The sequence below is a fragment of the Octopus bimaculoides genome, chromosome 22 (genome assembly GCF_001194135.2).
Source record: "Octopus bimaculoides isolate UCB-OBI-ISO-001 chromosome 22, ASM119413v2, whole genome shotgun sequence".
Classification (NCBI taxonomy): domain Eukaryota; kingdom Metazoa; phylum Mollusca; class Cephalopoda; order Octopoda; family Octopodidae; genus Octopus; species Octopus bimaculoides.
Window position 1 is genome coordinate 18,127,927 of NC_069002.1, and position 20,811 is coordinate 18,148,737.

Genomic DNA, 20,811 nt, shown 5'->3' on the forward strand with positions numbered 1-20,811 from the left:
GACAACGTTTCTCTAAAAGAAATGGAAAAACTTTCAAAATACAAAGACCTGGAAATAGAGATAACTCGAATGTGGAATCTAAAAACAGAAACAATTCCTATCATAGTAGGTGCCTTAGGTATAATAAAAAAATATTCAGACAAATACATAACAAAAACACCAGGACTTACAAATATATATAACATACAGAAAATTGCACTACTGGGTACTGCACACATTCTACGCAAAACACTTTCAATACAGTAAACATAAGAGCACCACAGCAAACCACAGTACATACCCAAGGCGCACAGAGCTGCACTCGGTAGTGAAGTGAAAGCACGTTATAAAAATAAAACTACTGAACAATAATAATAATAATAATAATAATAATAATAATAATAATAATAATAGTCAACAGTCAGCAGCTGAAGACACTACAAGCCAACAGTACAACTGAAAAATAACTTTTTTATTTTTAATGACTTTTTGATTATTTTTAAAAACTTGGAATATCCATAAATATCTATAATTTTCTGTGAATATTTAAAATTTCCTTCAATATAATTCAATGATTCAAGTGTTGGACATGAATCAATGTGTAGAAAAATTGAAGAAAAATTAAATCTGAAATCATCATGAAACAGGATGTAAGAAACTGCAGAAAAATGAATGAAAATTTTTTTTTTAAGTAAGTCATATATGTATATATACATATATATATATGTGTGTGTGTGTATGTGTAAAAAAAAAAACACACACACACACAGATATATATGAAGACCTCATTTAAGGAAATGAAGACAAGATTACGAAGACAGGGAAAGCCCCTAGCCCCAATTACCACTGAAATGCTTAAAATATCTAGCAGAGTGGGATATGGCTTAATCACCTATATAGTTAATCAAGTTTTCCACAAGGGAGTCATATCCAACAACTGGTGTAGCAGCATTACAGTTGACTGCTACAAAGGTAAAGGTGATGCCTTAGACAGAAATAATTACAGAGGTATCAGATTGTTGGACCAGGTGACAAAAGTCACAGAAAGGGTCATATCTGTTCTTGTGTCTGGTGAGGCATCACAAAACTCCAGCAGCTTTGTACCTTCCTCATTTCTGAAGCCAAAGCTGTAGCCACCATGTACACCCTGAAATCCATCAGAGTGTTTTCCAACATGTCCATTGAAGTCCCCTGCCATGATGAGTATGTCGCTGTCTTTCATCATCAAAGTAGTCCTTGTAGAGGTGGTCTTTCTGAGCATCTGTGAGTCCAGCATACAGAGCATGTGCAGAGATCACTGACACAGTTACATCAAACAAGGCTATTCTTAACTTAATGATCTTATCACATATCTCGAATACCTCAATCACTTTATCCATCCATTGCTCTGCTAGTAGAATACCTATGCCACCTAGGTCCTCAATTGTTACCTACCCAGAAAAAAATTGTGTCTATGCTCTTTGCCCGTAAGCAGTTTAGCTGAGGTTCCCTTCCATTGTACCTCTTGGACACAGCACACAACTACATGTCTCTACTCAAGCATCTAAACTATCTCTCCAGACTTATCTTTCAGAGTGCTAACATTGATTTTACTAGCTCTGAGCTTGTAGAATTGGGAGAATATTTTCTCCTGGAAAGAAAAAGATCTTTGGGGCTGCATGCCTGGAGACCACAGGTCCTTGTGCTTAGGTAGAAAAATAATATTACAATTGCAGTTTCAATTTCCTTCAGTCCCATACCTAGGGGCCATGAGTCTCTAAGCATGGGCATTAGAGAGTTTCTCACTTTTGTTTTTCAAAATGAATGTACTCAATGTTAGTACAATTCTTGTAATATCATGTACTTCAGGATGGACTGAATGATGCAGTTCCATTCCTTTTTCTTCTGAGTTCAAATCCTATCAAAGTCAATTTTACTTCTTTGTTGCGTCAATAAAATAAAAACCAGTTAACCAATGGATTTAAGAAGTGTTGTCCAATCTATGTTAACATGGAAAAAGCATACAACTTTATCCTCTACCAAATTTGTGTCCAGTGCTCAGTATCACCTTCAAGCTATGCATTTGTGCATGTACAGGCTTCTTTTATAATTAGGGAAGTAAAAATATGTGCACACAAGATTTTCAACATGAAGTAAGTATTTTTTAATTGAAGTAATTTGAGCAGAGGTTACCTGCATAGATGCTAAGAAAAGCAATTTCTTTATGCACCTTCAGAATAAAATTTTGAGAGAACATTGCTTATGCTTATGTGAAAATATATTATCAATTTCTAACTAAAACGGATTTTCTTGTAATCCATAGTCACCCAAAAATTTAATTACATCATGTCCTAACTGGGCAGCCTCTAATTAAAGCAGAACTAAATGAAACATAATTTTCATTCTAAATTTCTTTCAGGAGAAAGAAATCGCTGCCCTCCTTGATACTGGAAAGGTAAAAAGAAAACATTTGTTAAATTTTAGTGCATTTGGTAGATAGAAATTGAAAGAAGTCCATCATGTATATGATAATAATCAGAAAATCAGGTGTAGTATTCAATGCTTTATAGGACATACATGTATATGCAATCATGCACTTCCCTCATGAATGCCCTGCAGTAAATGCAACAGTTGGTGTTAAAGCTCCAAACACATACATTTTACCCATTATGCAAATTACACCCCCCCCCATATCCCACAAAATAGCAAAGGACAGACAAATATGACAAGGAATTTAGTGAAATAACTTAGTTATCATTAAGCTAGTGTTAGGAACATAAATTGTGACTAAGGTTTGGTGGAATATTTCATTCAAAACTAATGAAAACAAGACATTTGTACTACAAAGCCAGAACTGGTTTTGGCTGGGCTGGTAACGAAAGAGTTAAAGTCCCACAACATCTTGTATTTCTTACTTTCTAGTATTTTACTAGGTCCATGTTCATTCCATTTATCAGTATCTTCAAATGCTAGCTTTCTACATAACTTCCAGTGGATTACTCTCCTTAGGTTGTCATGTCTTTTCTTGTATTCTTTCTGTACCAGCATGTTACATTCACTTACTATATGAGTGACGCTTTCCTCTTTTGACCTGCATAACCTACATTGAGAATCTACTTGGTTTTTGTCTATCTTGTCTTTTATCCAATTAGTCTTTAATGCTTGATCTTGTGCAGCTACTAACAAACTTTCTGTCTCCCTTTCCAGCTTCCCTTTCTGCAACCATAACCATGTCTCACCACTACTATTTGCTGCAACTATCTTTGGGAATCTACCATGCAAAGCCTTCTCCTGCCAGTCAGATAATTTCTGTTCTTTTTCCTGGTTTTTAACTTTGTTTGGGGTTTTGGTTTCCCCATGTCTTGCTGTGACTCTAGCAGTTCTTAGTAAACTTTCTTCACTATTACCTACATAGGAGTCTATATCTACTCTAGCTAACTCCATGCATTCTACTGATATCAACACTCTTCCCCCTTCCTTTCTAGAAAAGTATAATCTTGCTACTCCTGCCCTTGGGTGGAGTCCTCCATTCATATTGAATTCCTTCTAGCTTTGCTAATTCAGCTTTTGTCCAATCTGCAAAAGATGAATATCTAAGTAATGGCACTGCCCAAGTATTTACAGCCTTCACTAGATTTGGACCATTTAGCATTGACTTCATCACCCTTCTGATGTACTCCTTCTCAGTTTTGATTTTCATTTCTATTATCAGTATTTTGTCAGATTCTAATACTCCTAGGTACTTATAACTCTCTCCTCCTTTCAATGATTTAATGTCTGGCCATCTGGTAATTGGATGCCCTCGCTGTTGACTACCTGTCCCCTTTTCATGACTAATATTGCACATTTATCTATGTCAAATTCCATGCCTATATCTTTGCTGAAGAGTCTTACACGCTGTCTTAAGAAATCTAACTATTTTTCATTCTTACTAAAAAGCTTCAGATTATCCATGTAGAGCAAATGGTTAACCTTTTCCTGATTATTTCTGAACTTACACCCTGCCTTTGCCTTTCTTAATATTAAACTGAGTGGATCAAACATAAGACAAATATTAAAGGGGACAACAAGTCCCCTTGAAAAATTCCTCTTTTGATATTAACTTTCCCTAGGTGTGTGTCACCTGAGTAGAGATCTACCTTTCATTCCTTCATGCTACAGCCAATTAATTCTCTTATGTTGTCTGCTGTACTGAATATACTCAGATGTTCACATATCCATGAGTGTAGGATCATGTCATAGGCTTTCCTATAATCTATCCATGCTGTTAGATTTTCTTTCTAGCCTTTGCTTCTTTTAGAACTGCTTTGTCTATGTATAATAGATCAAACGTTCCTCTAGCCTTCTTCTTGCAACCTTTTTGTTCATCTGGCAGTAAATTCTGGTTGTCAAGGTGCTTGTAAATACTTTCTGAAAGCATTCCTGTTAATAGCTTCCACACTAATGATAAGCAAGCACTCTTATGTTTCATAATGAGTATTGTCCTCCCTCTAATCATCCAATCTGGTATTATTCCTTCATTAAGGCAATCTTGAAGTTGTTCCCTCAGTCTCCCATGTAAACTACTAAATTTCTTTAACCAGTACACTTGAACTAAATCTGGTCTTGGGCCCTTCCAATTTGGCATTTTTCCTAACACTTTACTCATTAATGCACTAGTTGGTCTTAGATCTGGCTGCTTCTCATTCACTATTTCTTCCTTCACTTTCTATAACCATACTGCATTTCCATTATGATTGACTGGCTTGTCCCAAATATTACTCCAGAACTTTCTAGCTTCTTCTGCATTAGGTTTCTCATCTTCAGCACTTTGTTTTCCACTATTTATTTGGTTATAAAATATCCTTTGGTCTGTCTCAATTAAACTATTCTGTTGATACTGATCTATTCTTTTCTGATATCTGGAGTGTTTGCCTGCTACTGCTATTATACGTTGTTTCAACTCTTCTATTACTATCCCAAATCCTTTCTCTTTGATTAGTTTTCCTCCTCTTGCACTCTCTAAGTACAGTTTTGTCTACCAGGAGTTGGTCCTTGGTACCTCTGCACTTATGCTTGCAACCCTTCTACTCATGTGGCAGGACTCCATTTTTTTTCCAGATGTCCATACTCTGTGACTATTCCAGTCAATAACTTCCACATAAGTGGCAAACAGGATATCGGCCTGTAATTGTCTACCGTATTGCCTTTTTCAATGTTTTTCAAGTACAGAACTGTCCTACCTATTGTCAATTACTCTGGTGTTACTTGGTTGGCATTTAATAAGGTATTGAGTTGTGCAACTATTCGTGCATTCACCAAATCTTTTGATCCAGTAGCCTTGAACTCTGTCTGGTCTCGGGACCTTCCAGTTGCCCATTTTTCCTTCCTTTCCCTAACTGAAATGACTAGTTCTGCCTGCCTTGGACAGACTACTGTTTTTTTCAGTTCTTGCAAACATTCAGCATCCTTCTGGTGCTCCTTGTCTTTGCTCCAGATGTCACTCCAAAACCTTTGACTTTCAGTGTTATCTGATATCAACTTTTCATCTGTACACTCTTCATTTATTTCTTTATAGAATCTCTTCTGATCTACTCTGAATAACCTATTCTGCTGGTATCCCTTCATTCTTTGGTCGTATCTTACCATCTTTGCTTTCTTTGCAACGAGGCGCTGTTTCAGATCCTCCATTACCACTTTTAGGCTCTTCCATTCAATATCATACTTCCTGTTCAGTGCCCCGTATTTTTGTTCACTTTTAAGCTCCCCCTTATCTTTTCGGTCTAACACAGTAATTTCTTTCGAGAGCATGTCTAACCCTGGCTGTATTCTTCTTTTCCACCATGGATTTTTTCTTTTGTCACTCCCATTATATTTCTTTTTCTTGACATCAACACCCACATTTTCTGTTACAACAATACTTGCTGCCTTGATCAAATTATTTGTTTCTGTGATGTTTTTTTGTTCTGATGTGTTGTTTAGTTTCAACTTTTGTCTTGTACTTGAGATAATCATAAACATGTGAGGGTTGAAGGGAATAATAGGAGGAAGAGAAGCAGCTTGGTAAATAGACCCAATTGGACTACATTATACATTATCCATTCTTTTGTTGCTATTTCTAGCAAGTGAAGTGACTACATAGAGGTTACCTTATTGATACATAAAACTTTGTTTATGTTCTAGTATTTTTATCCAATGAACTCAACAAGTTTTCAAGAAATTACTTTTACTTCTTTGAACACATTTTTCTTGGCATGAAATCACTCATAAGAGCCCAAAATCCAAACAAACTCCACTGTGGAAATACTGCTAAATTACCTTAAATGCACATTGTTTTCACTCCCTAACTTCTTTGACCACACCAACAAGTCCCCTGCTTCACTGACATACTTCCTGTTTTTTATATTGTTACTATATAATAGGCTCTGCCTTTCAGAATGTAGTGGATGCATTCCTCCTCAGGTTCAATTTTCTATTCATTCTACCTGCTTTACTTTCCTTCTCTAAACTCTATACCAAGATTACAGAAGGGGAGTGCTAAGCAGTGATAAGTAAAATTATAATGTTTTTATCAATCCAAATATGCTTGTTTGAACTGTGAACAAGCCACCTGTAATTTACTTGTGGTGAGCCACCATATAGTGCTACCAGTCGCCATATGGCATAAGAGAGTCAGTCTTTTCAATCAGCTTGTAGCACTGCCTGCCTGGTGTCCATCACTGAAGAGAAGATAACTACTCCAAAATGCTTGTGTCTCACAGTCTGGGTAGGTGGTGCTACGAGCTGATCTAGGTGTATACACACCATTTGTCAACAAACAGGATATATTTTCCATGATAAAACGCAGTGAGTAGCTTGTTCACAGTTCAAATGTGCCTGAAGCATATTCAGACTGATAATAACATTACAATCTATACCAAGAATAACACGCATTTGTCTATCCTAGGTTCTGCTGCTCTGTGGAATTCACTTCCTCCCAGTTGGTTTTTACTATCCATTAACAAATCTCAAGGTTTCAGATTAACCATACTAACATTATATGCCCACTCCAAGAAAAATTGATGGCACAGAAAAACCCCCACAAAAAGCAAAGGGATTGTATCTTTAAAAAAAAAAAATGGTGAAATGGGGAAGGTGCCACTCAATCATATTTCCTTTTCAGAAATTATTTGTCCTTTGCTCTATGGGTAAAAAAAAGCATTTTAGATTGGGAAAAAAAACAAAACAAACAAACACATTGTGTTGTTGATGTTGTAATAATCATGAAATAGTGAGTGTAAGAAAATTATTACTTGTTTTTTTTTTGCCTTTTTTGATAGAATGAAGAATTTCGGAGAACCTTAACTGATCGACGATCAGATTCCTTCATGGTAAGTTGTTATTATTTAAATATTTGAATAATTGAAACATTTAAGATTCATTCCAAAATTTGCAAATATTTATATGTGCTAAATGTTTAACCTGTCAATTCACCCAGCTATCACTACACTGGGAATTCCTTGAACAGTTCTACTGTGAGATGGGAGAGGCATGATAATTGAATGGCTAAAGAGTTCACTTTGCAACAATGAAGTCCCAGGTTTGATTCCACATCCCATGTTGTGACATCTTGGGTGGAGGTCATTTTTTATAGCCTGAAGTCAACCCAAATTTTGTGAGTGAGACAGGGTGGAAGAAACCTGTATAGAAGCTTGTCAGGTGGCTTCTACTGTTATTCAAAAGCTACCATCATGTTACACACTGTATCACACTGTTTCTGCTTGAAAATTTTATCTAAAGTACACATACCTGTAGAATTCTCAGCCACTTACATATCAATTCAGGAGTAGGTGATTTAAGTTGAATTCTCATCAACACACAACAGAGATTCACCACTAACTATGAAACGTTGCTTCCCCAGACTAGTTAATTAACAGACACAAAAATAGTTAAATCAAGGAAAGAACTTCTTAACTACAAAGCCCAAAATTTACCACCCCATCACATTCACTCACAGACAATTCCAACTTTAATTTCATCATCTTTATTTTCATATTACAGGTTATTTCAAATCTCAAGCATAAAATTATGAAACTAGAAGCACAACTTAAAGCCAAGGAAACTGTTTATTTGTAAGGAAAATTTCACTCCTCAACTATTATCTGTGTGCACATACACACATGCATGCACACCTGCTCACATGCATACACACACACACACACACACACACACACACGCACAAACACACACAAACACACACACACACACACACACACACACACACACACACACACACACACACACACACATGCATGTACACATACTTTCTCTCTTGTGGTGTTTCTGTGTGTATATATATACATATTTATGTATAGCAAAAGGAAGTTGAAAATGTGGTGAGAGTCTTTTAGATGGTTTATTTTTAAAGGCTTAACCAGTTTCACAGATTTTTCTGATTTTCAAAAGTTGAGACTGAAAGATGTGTGGCTATACTGCAACTGTCTGCTTCTGAATGGAGTTTGAAAATTCATTTGCTTTTATAGAGAGAACATGGCTCAAATTAGGATGTTTAGAACACAATTTGGTTGGCTGAGGATGATCACATGATTAGGCTTAGAAATTTTTGTAAGTTCTCCACTATGTCTATGCATTTATATCATGAGGCAGTATTTTTTGCGCCAAAAATTAAGACTGACATGGTTGAGTGAACATGTCTAGTGACAGTTCCAAACAATCAAGACTCTCTAAATTTAACTCTTTGGTTACTAACCCAGCCATTGCTACTCCAAAAGATAGTTACCACATGTGGACTATTGGCGATTTTTTTTCCTGGTTCTTCCTTCTTCCCTTTGGACTTTACTATTTTTCCTTTTTCCAAAGAAGAGCCCATGCTCAAAACGTAAAACAACTACTCTTTTCTTTCTCTGAGCATCATATTAATACTTCCTCGTGTTTGTTTTTTCTTTTTCCTTTTTCCCTGTTTTTTTCTTTTTTTAAAAATTAATTATATGCACACACACATACACACATCATCATCATCATCATCAATCTGATATAACATTTGGTTTCCATGCTAGGTTGTAACTGAAAGATAATAGAAGAGGATAGAAGAGAGAGAGTAGGTAATGATCCTAGAAGGATGAGGAAATGTTAAGAGGAAAGGATGTGGGAGTATGGTAGGGAAGGGATTAGTGATGGCTGTCATTGAGAAGAAAAGGAATAAATTCAAAAAGATGTAGTCAGAAGATATGAGGGAAATGGGACAGGGTTAAGAAAAAGGGAGGAACAGAGTCGGAAAGGTCACAGAGTGGGTTGTGTTTGGGAGTATCTAAGCTAATCAATATTATAAGGGGTGAGTGTATACAGAAAAGGGTTCGAGAAGGGAGCAACAGACTACTGTGTTTGAATATTCAACCACTCAAAGTGAGAGACAAAAAGTGCATGGAAGCTTTTTGGATGAACTTTACTTGTAATACAATGATCCAGCTTTTTCACAAACTGCATCATGTTGACTCTACCTAAGTATTACATTAAGGATACAAATAACTGTGGAATACTCAGCCAGCTACACTATAGCTCATTGAGTAGGTAGGTCAGTCGATCAGACAACTAGAATATTAACTGTGAAAATGGAAGTGACCTCTGTCATTTACAGTCTTCCTGCCATTAAAATCCTTTTTGATACCAACTTGCCCGGCACCAGTCTTAGTTCTATGATACAAACTTCTTGTTTTAGGGAGATCTAATTTGAAACTTTCCATCAAACTTTAATTTAATATGTAATTTATGTTCCAAACACTCGCTTGATTGTAACAAAGTTATTTTACTACATTCTTTTTTATTATTTTCAAACTTAAGTGAAACAAAACCAGTTTCTTTCAACAGAAATATGCTAACAAAAGCGTTAAAGTGATCTAAATTAAAACCTTCCATTGAAATTTCATGTTAATTTATATCCCACACAGTATCGTAATAATGTCAAAGTTATTTTATAAGATTCTTCATTATTTTCAAAATTAACTGAAAGTGTTTTTCAGAAAAAAATATGGTAACAAAAGCATCAAATTGATGCTTCATTTTATAACTAATGTTTGTTCATTGAGTATTTTTTCTTTTTAAATACTTTACTGTTATGGTGAGAGTCATTGACACCCCCTTGTAAGAATGGACTAGCCAAACTCATATATGTAACAGCATGTTTCAATGAATGGGCAAATGAGAAAATCGCAGGAAGTCATAAGGCATTGTTTCAGAGTTCATGGAATCACAGGAAATTGTTGAGAAGTTGTTATAGCTTGTTGAGAGATTGTTTTGGAGTTGTTACATTGTTGGCAGAGTACTTGGGGATATATCAAGTGGAGACAGTTTGTATCTTCCCCATTTCGTAGTATTGTATATCCCATTGTTATAGTGTAGGAAATAAAAGTGACATACAGTAATCACATTATAAAACTTACCATATTGAAAACCAAACTTCTTTCTTTGTGTCAGGAAACTGAAGAGCAATTTGAAAACCACCAAAGTTGAAGAACTACAAGTTCAGGTAGAGACACTGTACCAGGAAATTGTACGTCTACAGAATTGCAATAGTGAACAAAAGTAAGAATAAATTACTGAAACATAATGGTTTGTGTATTTGTGTTTTTGTCTGTTCTGGATTCAGCCAACTGGAAATAGCAATCAAATTTCTCTCAAAACACACCTGACTGTCTTAAAAGTAGAAGAACATATTGAATCATGGTATCTGAGACATAAATGTTTGCTAAAAAACAAAGACAGACATGGCTGAGATTAGAAACAATGAAACTATATATTAGTAACTCTCTCTCTCAAAATATACCCCAGGTTTTAATTAACACCTGGTTTTATATGCTTATGGAGTGAAAATAACAGACCATCAGCTCATGAATTGTGAGTTCAAATCTACTGCTGGTATTTTACTGTTCTTTTCAAAACACTATTCTGAATTGCCACAGTTCTAGAAATCAAAAATAGGTACAAGATCACTGGGGACTGTTACCTGTGATGGATTGATGTCCTGTCCAGCTTAAGATGTGTCTGTCATCTACTTCACACATAAACATTGGACAAATCACTGACTCTAATGAGTCTTTCAGGGTTCAAGATATATTTTTTATTTTTATATGTTGTTTTCAAATCTGAGCCATTACTGTCATCAAAATGTTCAACAATATCTTATTCAAGCCAACAAGAGAATATCTATATGATTGCTTGACCTGCTAGAAATAGCAACCAAATGTTGCTCGAATCATACCCCACCATATTTTAAAAAAGGAAGTGCACATTGAAAATATCGTCCTGGAAATACAAAAGGATGAAAGGGTCGGGATTGAAACGTTTTTGATCATAGATTTTCTCAGTGAGAACTGACCTGGTGTTAAATGGCAAAAATATATATTTTGACCTCTCTATCTTTCAGCTTTGTTCAATGTGTCTTACACTTTAAAACTTATATTTAGGTTCATTAAAGAGAGTGGGAACAATACGAAAATGAAAGCATTGAGTGACACTGTTCTGTGTTTGAACCAGACTTTGGAACAACTTCGAAATGAAAATCAGTCTTTGAAAGAAGATTTGGTCGAAGCTCTTGAAAACCCAAACCAAAACAAGGTTTTGCAAAGTTTGAACCACAGTAAGACTGCTGAAAGTGTAAACCAAAATAAGATTAACTCTGAAACAGTCAGTAAGTATTTATTGTGCTTATGTATGTTCTTTACTTTTTTATTTTCAGTTTTCTCATTTCTGGAATGGTTTATTTACACGGATGCCCAAATGTTATTAGATTACACCTAAGAAAAATCAAAATCCATTTATCTATAAAACAAACTTACTCCATCATGCAAGTTGCTAATTTTTACCCACTATGATATAATCTCCTTTTGTCTCTTCTGCTACCTTTACTACAGCTTCTTCACATCAAAATATTCTCCTCTCAGTAAACCTTAGTAGAGGTAGGTTTAATCCGTCACCTGACTCTTGGGTGACATAAGGAGTGTCCACTCTGTTGCAAGTGTTTAAACGGGGTTCTTGATTTGTGAAAACCTCTGAATTAAGTTACGGTAATTAACCTAAATAAATGACAATACAAGGTACAAAACTATGTAGAGTTTTAAGTATACTTGTATATATTTACGTATATACTATCGATTTTGTTATCGTAAGCATGTTTATTCTTATTATTTCATCACTTTATAGTTTTGTACCTTGTATTGCCATTTATTTAGGTTAATTACCGTAACTTAATATGATACAACATTAATGGTTAATTATATTTACAATCCATCTTTAATTTTCCTTCCTTATAAACGTTTATTTACATAATTAATCGTATATAAAGAATTCATTGGATTCTCTCCCGTCCTCCTTCCAATTACAATAAATTTTTATTACCATTATTATTAACTTTAAGATTTTTCTGCGGTTCATTATGTCTTCCTTTAATTTAAACTCTTAGTATAGCATTCATAGCCTCTCTCCCTAAACAGCTCCCTGTAAACTAGCGTTCTTGTTTCTGACGGTCATTTAACTATATAGTATTATTACTCGTACGTAACCTTAGCATTCAGCGCAAGTTTTGCATTTGTAATTTGGTTCCCTGACGATGAAATTATGTGTATATACCAGCATCTCTCACTTCTTTGGAGTAGAGTGCACATAATTTTTTAAACATATGTAGGAATTAAAGGAACTTATTGATTATATGCTTTTTGCTCCATTTATTATTATTCTTTATATCTACTCAAAATACATCACTTTAACACGGAATTTCTACCCATTGGAAGGAGGACGGTATAATATCCCAGTTTTTGTATGATTTTTGCTACCCTGATAACTATTAACATATTTGCATTATCGAAGTTTTTCAACCAAGATAATATTAATATATACATAAATTTATATATATATATATATATATATATATATATATATATATATATATATATATATATATATATATATATATTAATCAATGTGTAAGTATTATATATTTATTACAGCTGATTTTACCAGTCGGTTTTGCACTAGGGGTTCAATGGAGTGTTTAGCTAGTTGTCTGATTATGTAACCCTACCATCTTCAGAGATGACAGTTTTGGAATGAAATATGGTGACTGCTTTCTATTGTTGGACTTGAACACTCACACATCTGATTTACGGTTGCTATGGAAAAGACAATGAAACAAACCGAGCAAGAGTTAAGAGTTATGTCCCTTGGAATCAAAACACCATTACTGGTGTTGTAATGCGACAAGTGGTTTCTGGAAAAGAGTGAATGGGAAATGTGTGTATTTTTTAGGTTGGTGTTCTTGTAGAAATGGAATGTATGTAGTGGTATTATACGTGCAGCGTTTTCCGGGGCAGGGGTGAGGGGGGAAGTCACATACACATTTGTGTTTGTTAGAGTGTTTTCTTTCTCTTATTTTCTTTTATGTTTTGGTTAAAAACTTTGGTTAAATTCTTTGGGGCATCTATGTATGCAGAGAGTATGTGTAGGGGTACAATATGTGTGAAGGCTTATATTGGCTGTGGTGGGAAAGGGTCTATTTGGTGGATGTCCACTGTGTCAGGGCATGTGTGTTTGTGAGTGCATTTGTGTATGTTCTGGTCAAACTTTTTGCTGGATTCCTAGAAATTGGTGGTGGGAGGGCCAAAGCTGAGGGACTGGTGGTTATAGTCACAATGGAGCATGCAGGCATGATAAGATGTACTTGCTTTCATGTGGGCAAGGATTGTAAAATTTCACTTCTACTGTTCAGGTAGATGCTTGTGTGCTGAGAATTCTTTAATATTGCTCTTTTCTCAGCCAGGCATAATCTGCACTTTCTACTGCTATTGAAGTACACTTTACATTTCTTTAAAATGCTCCACTTTATGCTGTACTAGGTGGCACTTTCTTTTAACAGCCATACATGCATGGCCAGGGTTGTAGCATTACATCTCTCTGGGATGTTGAAGGCAGAGTTGTGGTTGTTATAGCAGGTTCTGAAGAGGCCTTCAGTTGCTCCCACATACCTTCACACATTTGGTTGCCTGTTTGGTCCTTATTGCTATTACCTCTGCCTTCTATATGACAGTTGCAATATTACAGTGGCTGTTCAGTGGACATGTGTTACCCCTACATGAGCATCTTGCCTTTGTCACAGGTGTGGGCCTACCTACTAAATTTTTTTTTACATTGGGTGCACAGCCAAAGGAAATTCTCATGGTGTGCCTATTAAATATTTTACTGAACCTATTTGTATGAGGGAAGTGTTTGTCTTCTAAGCTAAGGAAAATCTTACCTACTTGGGTTTTAACATTTAAAGAGAAGGGTGATGTAAACCACAACACTTTCCAGTGGAATTTTCTTTTGGAGGGATTAAGGTCTGGCATGTAACTAATTCTATCATTGAAACTGCTGGCAGCCTCATTATAGTACAGGGTGGCAACATCAGAAATCCCTTTGCTTGAAGATAGGTTGGAGATTCTTCTGCTGATACCCTTTACCAGGTACTTGAAAACTGGCTGGATGACGGAAACCTGTGTTAATATATGATAGCTTCTCATCTGGCTTCCTAAAGAGTCTATAGGCATTGGACTCCAAGTCCAGGGTCACATAAAAATAAAATCCACCATTTTCAGGTTGGTTTCTATTGTGATCTTACGTTCAAGGAAATTCATGGTGCTGGTGAGATCCTTTCTAATTTTATGTTGTGTGTAGCTGTTTGCCACTTTTGATATTGCCAGCGCATAATCCCTGTAGAAGTGAAAGCTTGTGAAAGGGAACTTCTTTTGGAGTAAATCTAAGATGACGAAACCAGTGAGGTCACATACATCAACACTGTCAAAAGCACCCATTGCTATGTTGAAGGAGCCTTCTAGGTCAGTGCATTTGGCCCAGGTCAAACCCTTACTGAAGTGTAGGGTTCTTTTGGTGTGCATGATAATGTGTATGTCCTTATCGCTAAATTCTGTGTAGGACCTAGCAAAACACTTCCCTTGTACAAATAGGTTCAGTAAAATATTTAATAGGCACACTCTGAGAGCTTCCTTTAGCTGAACACCAACTGTCAAAAAGATTTTAGTAAGTAGGCCCACACCTGATAAAGAGGGAGGACTGAATGGCCACTGTAATATGAGGCAATAGGACCAAATGGGCAACCAAACATATGAAAGTACATGGGAGCAACTGAAGGCCCCTTCAGAACCCACTATAACAATCACATGTCCCCCTTCAACATCTCAGAGAGATGTAATGCCACAACCTTGGCTATGCATGTATGGTTGTTGAAAGAAAGTGCCACCTAGTACAGTATAAAGTGGAGGATTTTAGAGAAATGTAAAGCATACTTCAATGGCAGTAGAAAGAGCAGATTATGCCTGGCTGAGAAAAGAGCAATATTAAAAAAGTTTCAGCACTCAGCCATCTACCTGAACAGCAGAAGTGAAATTTTTAATGCATGTTCACATGAAAGATATATATGGTCATTAAGAATGAAATGTCCGATTTTGAATTGAAGGTTTATTCTACTTTATCTCAACAAAAAGCAATGCAGTTAATCAAAGTATGCACCTAAATTTTCAACACAATTTTGCCATTTTATCGGTAGCTTATTTATGCCGGTTGCAAAGAATTCTGGAGAGCAAGAGGTGATGAAATCATGAAAGGCTGTTTTTGCATCTTCTCCAGATTTGAAGTTATTTCCTTGCAAAAAATTATCTTATGCCTGGAAAATGTGATAGTCAGTTGGTGCAAGGTCTGGTGAATATGGTGGATGACAGATTACTTCCAAGTTCAGTTCCTGTAACTTGAGTAGTGTTCTTTGTGCAACATGTGGTCAAGCATTGCCTCACAAGAGAATTGGCCTGTCTCTATTGACCAATCTTGATTAATTGCAAGTTCACTCATCATTTCATCCAATTGGTTGATGTATACATCTGCTCTAATTGACTTACCAGGTCTCATGAAACTGTAGTGGATGACTCCAGTGCTGGACCACCAAACAGACACCATTAGCTTTTTTTGGTGAATATTCTTTTTTTTATTGTGTTTTGGCACTTCGTCTCCATCTGCCCACCATGCAGAACACTTGTTATTGTTGTAAAGAATCTATTTTTCATCACCCATAACAATATGATGCAAAATGGTTTGCTTTTATTCTGTGACAGCAAAGAACAGCAAGTTTCAAGACGACATGTCATTTGATGCTAATTCAATTCGTGTGGTACCCACTTGTCCAGCTTCTTTATCTTGCTGATTTGTTTCAGATGGTCCAATACAGTTGGAATCACAACATCAAACCTTGCCGCTAACTCATGCGTAGTTTGAGATGTATCCACCTCCACTATAGGTTCCAACTCATCATTATCCACTTTGGTCTCAGCTCTACCATGAGGTTGATTTTCAAGAGTAAAGTCACCAGAATGGAACATCTCAAACGATCAATGTACAGTGCACTCATTCGCCACATTTTCACCAAACACCTCATTGATGTTTCAAGCTGTCTGGGATGCATCGGTTCCTCAATAGAACTCATATTCATATTCACAAATTTTTGATCTACCTATGGGTTCACAAAAATTGATTTACAAGAAAAAACTTACAATATAATCAGACACCATGAATTGCATTTCAAAAAGTGATGATGTAACTCTTCAATGCTGTAAAACAAAGAATTGTCAGGATAAAACATTAGATTTAACGACTGTCAAACTTGATGCATAAGAAAATCAGGCATTTCATTCTTAATGACCTGATATATATATATATATATATATATATATATATATATATCTGTATTTTTTCACCCACCTACGCATGAGTAAACATTTATTGGCAGTTGGTTAATATTTATCTCTAATAAACCAGTTTATTGACAATTGATTTATTCACTTCTTTGATCGATTCTACCTTTACCTTTTAGAAGACATGAAGCAACATGAACTGTTGACCATCATTGCTGAACAAAAGAAAGTGAGAATCTATTCATATTTAGCTTTCCTCAAACTCCTATTTAATTGTATCGTATCAAATTACATATATAATGTTACATGTGCCATATCACATCTTAATATATCACACTTCATTGTTTTATATGTTATATATCATGTTTCAGATTATTAAAGATTTTGAAAGAGAGAAGGCAGTCTTGGATGATTATCTTGAAAACAAGCCTTGGAGCAAAGTTCCTGGTAAATGTTTGAAATTTAAGTCTCTATCTTTTACTATTTTGGGCCCATGAGATCCAATTACAGTTGTATCAAACTGAATTAATAGTCCACTTTAATGACTAGATACATAATTTTGAGGTATTGTTTTACAGTCAGACACCCTTCCTATCACTAACCCATACCTATTTTTTCAAGTAAGGGAGTTTTACATTCCATTTGTTTCAAAAGTGCAGAGCTACCAGACAATTTGTTGATAGAGAAAATGTCAACAAACATCGCAGTTTATAGATCTGTGATTTTCATACGAAGCATAGAATGTAAACATTCACACTGACACACAGATGCATTCGCAAACATAATCACATACAATCTACTTGTGATAATAACATTTTATAACATGTGTCGTCATTTCACCATTTTTTTTTTGTCAGGCAAAATTCAGGTCCAGAGTACGATAATTGAGCAACTGGAGCAGCTTGACAAACAAGAAACACACTTACTGGAAGAATTGAAGAATGTCAAACAACTCAAGAAACAAATGAAAAGTGAAAGAAATCACTATAAGAAAAAGAGTGAAGAATTTGAGTGAGACACATTTATTTTCCCCATTCATGTCATATTTTTTGCACTTTTACTTGTATTTCTTCATGCTAGCATGCATTAAACAGATGTATATTATTGACATGCCCTTTCTCTTGGTTTCCTGAAACAGCTGTCAAGATAAGCCATTACATATTTGATATATATATATATATATATATATATTAGTTTATGTATATATTAATATTATCTCAGTTATTAAAAAAACCTTTGATAATGTAAATATGTTAATAGTTACCAGAGGTAGCAGAATTACACTAAAAAACAAGATATCACAGCCGTTTTACAGGTAGAGATACCAAGTTAAAGTGATACATTTTGAGAAGATATGAATAATAATAATAAATGGAGCAAAACGCATATAGATAAAAGTTCCTTTAATTCCTACACATGTTTTAAAATATATGAGAGCTCCTTCACAAAGAAGTAAGAGCTGCTCATATATTCCTCTTCAGGGAATTCATAATAAACATATAAGAGCAAGACAAATACGAAATGATGAGGTAACTTACGAGCAAAGATGTTACATGGTCAGTGACCGTTAGAACGTTTGTTTACATAGAGATATAAAGGAATCAATGATATTATTCCATGGGCTTTAGGAATAAGAACGCTTGTTTACATAGAGATATAAAGGGAGGGGGTTGTAAACGTGATGCTAAAGGTTAAACTAAGTGAATCATTGAAATAGGGGGAGAATATATGATGATGATGATATATATATATATATATATATATATATATATATATATATATGACGATGAATATATGTGGAATTCCAGCAGCTCTTACTTCTTTGTAGAAGAGCTCTCATATATTTTGAAACATATGTAGGAATTAAAGGAACTTTTATTTATATGCGTTTTGCTCCATTTATTGTTGTTATTATTCATATCTACTCAAAATGGATCACTTCAACTTGGTATCTCTACCTATAAAACGGCTGTGATATCCTGGTTTTTTGTGTAATTTTTGCTACTCATGGTAACTATTAACATATTTATATTGTCAAGGTTTTTTTAAACTGAGATAATATTAATATATACATACACTAATATATATATATTGTTTTTTTTGTTTTTTATTTTATATTTTTTGTGCTCCATTTAAATATACATCTCGAGCCTAATTATGTTCATTTACCTTACTACCTCCATATCAGCTCAATTTGGAATCCACGGAAAGGCCCATAGCCTCAAGAACAGCTTTCTTGATGTCATGGGACTTTCTTGGACAAAGAAGTCAGAATTTAAGTTCAAATTCTTTTGAGTACAAGTATGTTTTCTATATTGAGCTTATTTAACTCTCACATACTGACTCTGTGTGTGTGTGTGTGTGTACACGTGTGTGTGCGAATATATATCATCATTATCATCATCATCATTCAACATTCATTATCCATATTGGCATTGGTCAGACAGTTTTACCAGAGCTGGCAAGCTAGAGAGCTACACTAAGCTCCAGTCTGAGTTAGCTGGGTTTCTATGACTGGATGCTCTTCTTAATGCCAACCACTTTGCAGAATTTGCTGGGTGCTGTCACATGGTACTGGCACGAGTGCTTTTTATGTGGCACCAGCACATGACTCTTGCAGATCAATCATTTTCACTGTAACACTTCTGCTGTGGAGTACAGCAAGGTGCTAGGCATCTTGGTCCTTTGTCATCTCATCTGAAAGGTTCAGCATCCTGAGGTCATCCTTCAGTACTTCATCTCATGTCTTCAAGGAAAAAAGGCAAGGTAGAAAATGCTAAAATAATTTTATCATAAAAAGACATTTCAGTACCGGTTTCAGTCATTGGAAAACAATTAAATTTTGGAAAAATTAAATGTAAAGTTTTTTAAAAGAATATTTGCATAGTATTCAAATACAAGTGGCATTTTCCTTCTTTCTGTCTGTCTCTGTTTCTCTTGTTTACTCTTGTGGGTTCGAGGTCATTGTGAATTCTTGGCAGAGGAGGAGGAGGAGGAGGAGGAGAAAAAGAAGAAGAAGAAGAAAAGAATGTGGGAGTGGTATGATAGTAGTAGCATGTTAAATGGTCAAGTGCCCTGAAAGTGACTTGTTGCGGATGGTAGTAGAGATTGAATTCTTGAGATATCTCTTTTGAATTTATTATTTGCGTAGGTGTTATTCTAAGCAGCAGTAGTAGTAAAGTAAGGAAGGAGGTGGTGGAGATGAAGAAGATGAAGAAAAAGGAGAAGAAAAAGAAGAGAAAGAATAATAATAAAAGAATATGTGAGTGGTATGATAATAGTAGGATGTTAAATGGTCAACTTACCTAAAAGTGGCTCGTTGTGGATTATAGCAGTGATTGGGACTGCTTTTAATGAATTCTCTTTTGAATGCATCATTTTTAATATTTACGTGTGTGTTATTCTAAGGTCATGGTGGATATGTCATATGTTGTAGATGTGTTCAAAAGGGGTCTGTATTTTGTGGTAAAGAACAACTCGTTACTAATTTGTTGGCTACAGGTTGTATCATCCTTGAATTGGTAGAGGGGAAAAATTCTGAAGCTGGTATCCTGGCATTGCCCACGTCACATGGACTTGAAGAATTAGAATTATATATTTTCTTTTATATTTTCTTTAATGAACTGTAATACCTATGATTTGAATTTCATCAAAATTGGAGATTAAGAATTTTAATGGGGGTTCTTTCCCTCTTTACACACCCTAACAAAAATTCTAATCATGACATATTTATCCCATACTACTCATCTTTATGTCCAGATTCCAAAATCCAAATCTTATAAAACTCCTTCAAAGGTTTTTGAGCACATGGAGCTCTAAAATGTGGGAGTTAAGGCCCCTATTAAGGGGATCTTAAAATCAAACAGAGAAGTTGAATTGTTGGGAATCTTTTTTAACTTATGTCATATCTATTATTCAAATTTCTTTGAAATAGGAAATATATGAATGCTCACTGGGTTTGTAAAAGAGAGCAAAGCTAGAGGAAACTAAATGATGAATGATCACAATAAGCAGTCAGCTACCCTTCCCTAGTTGTTACCACTCCCGAATGTAGGATTCCTCACCATACAGGTGACTGGCACGGCCGTAAGATGCATTACAGATCTATAGCAATATATACATGTGTGAATATATATATATATATATATAT

At 35.2% G+C, this 20,811-nt stretch overlaps 1 protein-coding gene across 1 annotated transcript in view; it reads left to right on the forward strand.

Annotated features, from left to right (window-relative positions):
• LOC106867316 (IQ domain-containing protein E) overlaps positions 1-20,811 on the forward strand; it is a 59,892-nt gene that overhangs the window by 25,384 nt on the left and 13,697 nt on the right. The window contains exons 7-14 of the mRNA XM_014912156.2: positions 2,378-2,413; positions 7,257-7,307; positions 7,978-8,048; positions 10,408-10,515; positions 11,397-11,620; positions 16,841-16,890; positions 17,033-17,108; positions 17,519-17,672. Of these exons, the coding sequence (XP_014767642.1) occupies positions 2,378-2,413; positions 7,257-7,307; positions 7,978-8,048; positions 10,408-10,515; positions 11,397-11,620; positions 16,841-16,890; positions 17,033-17,108; positions 17,519-17,672 (770 nt within the window). The remainder of the gene's footprint in view (positions 1-2,377; positions 2,414-7,256; positions 7,308-7,977; positions 8,049-10,407; positions 10,516-11,396; positions 11,621-16,840; positions 16,891-17,032; positions 17,109-17,518; positions 17,673-20,811) is intronic.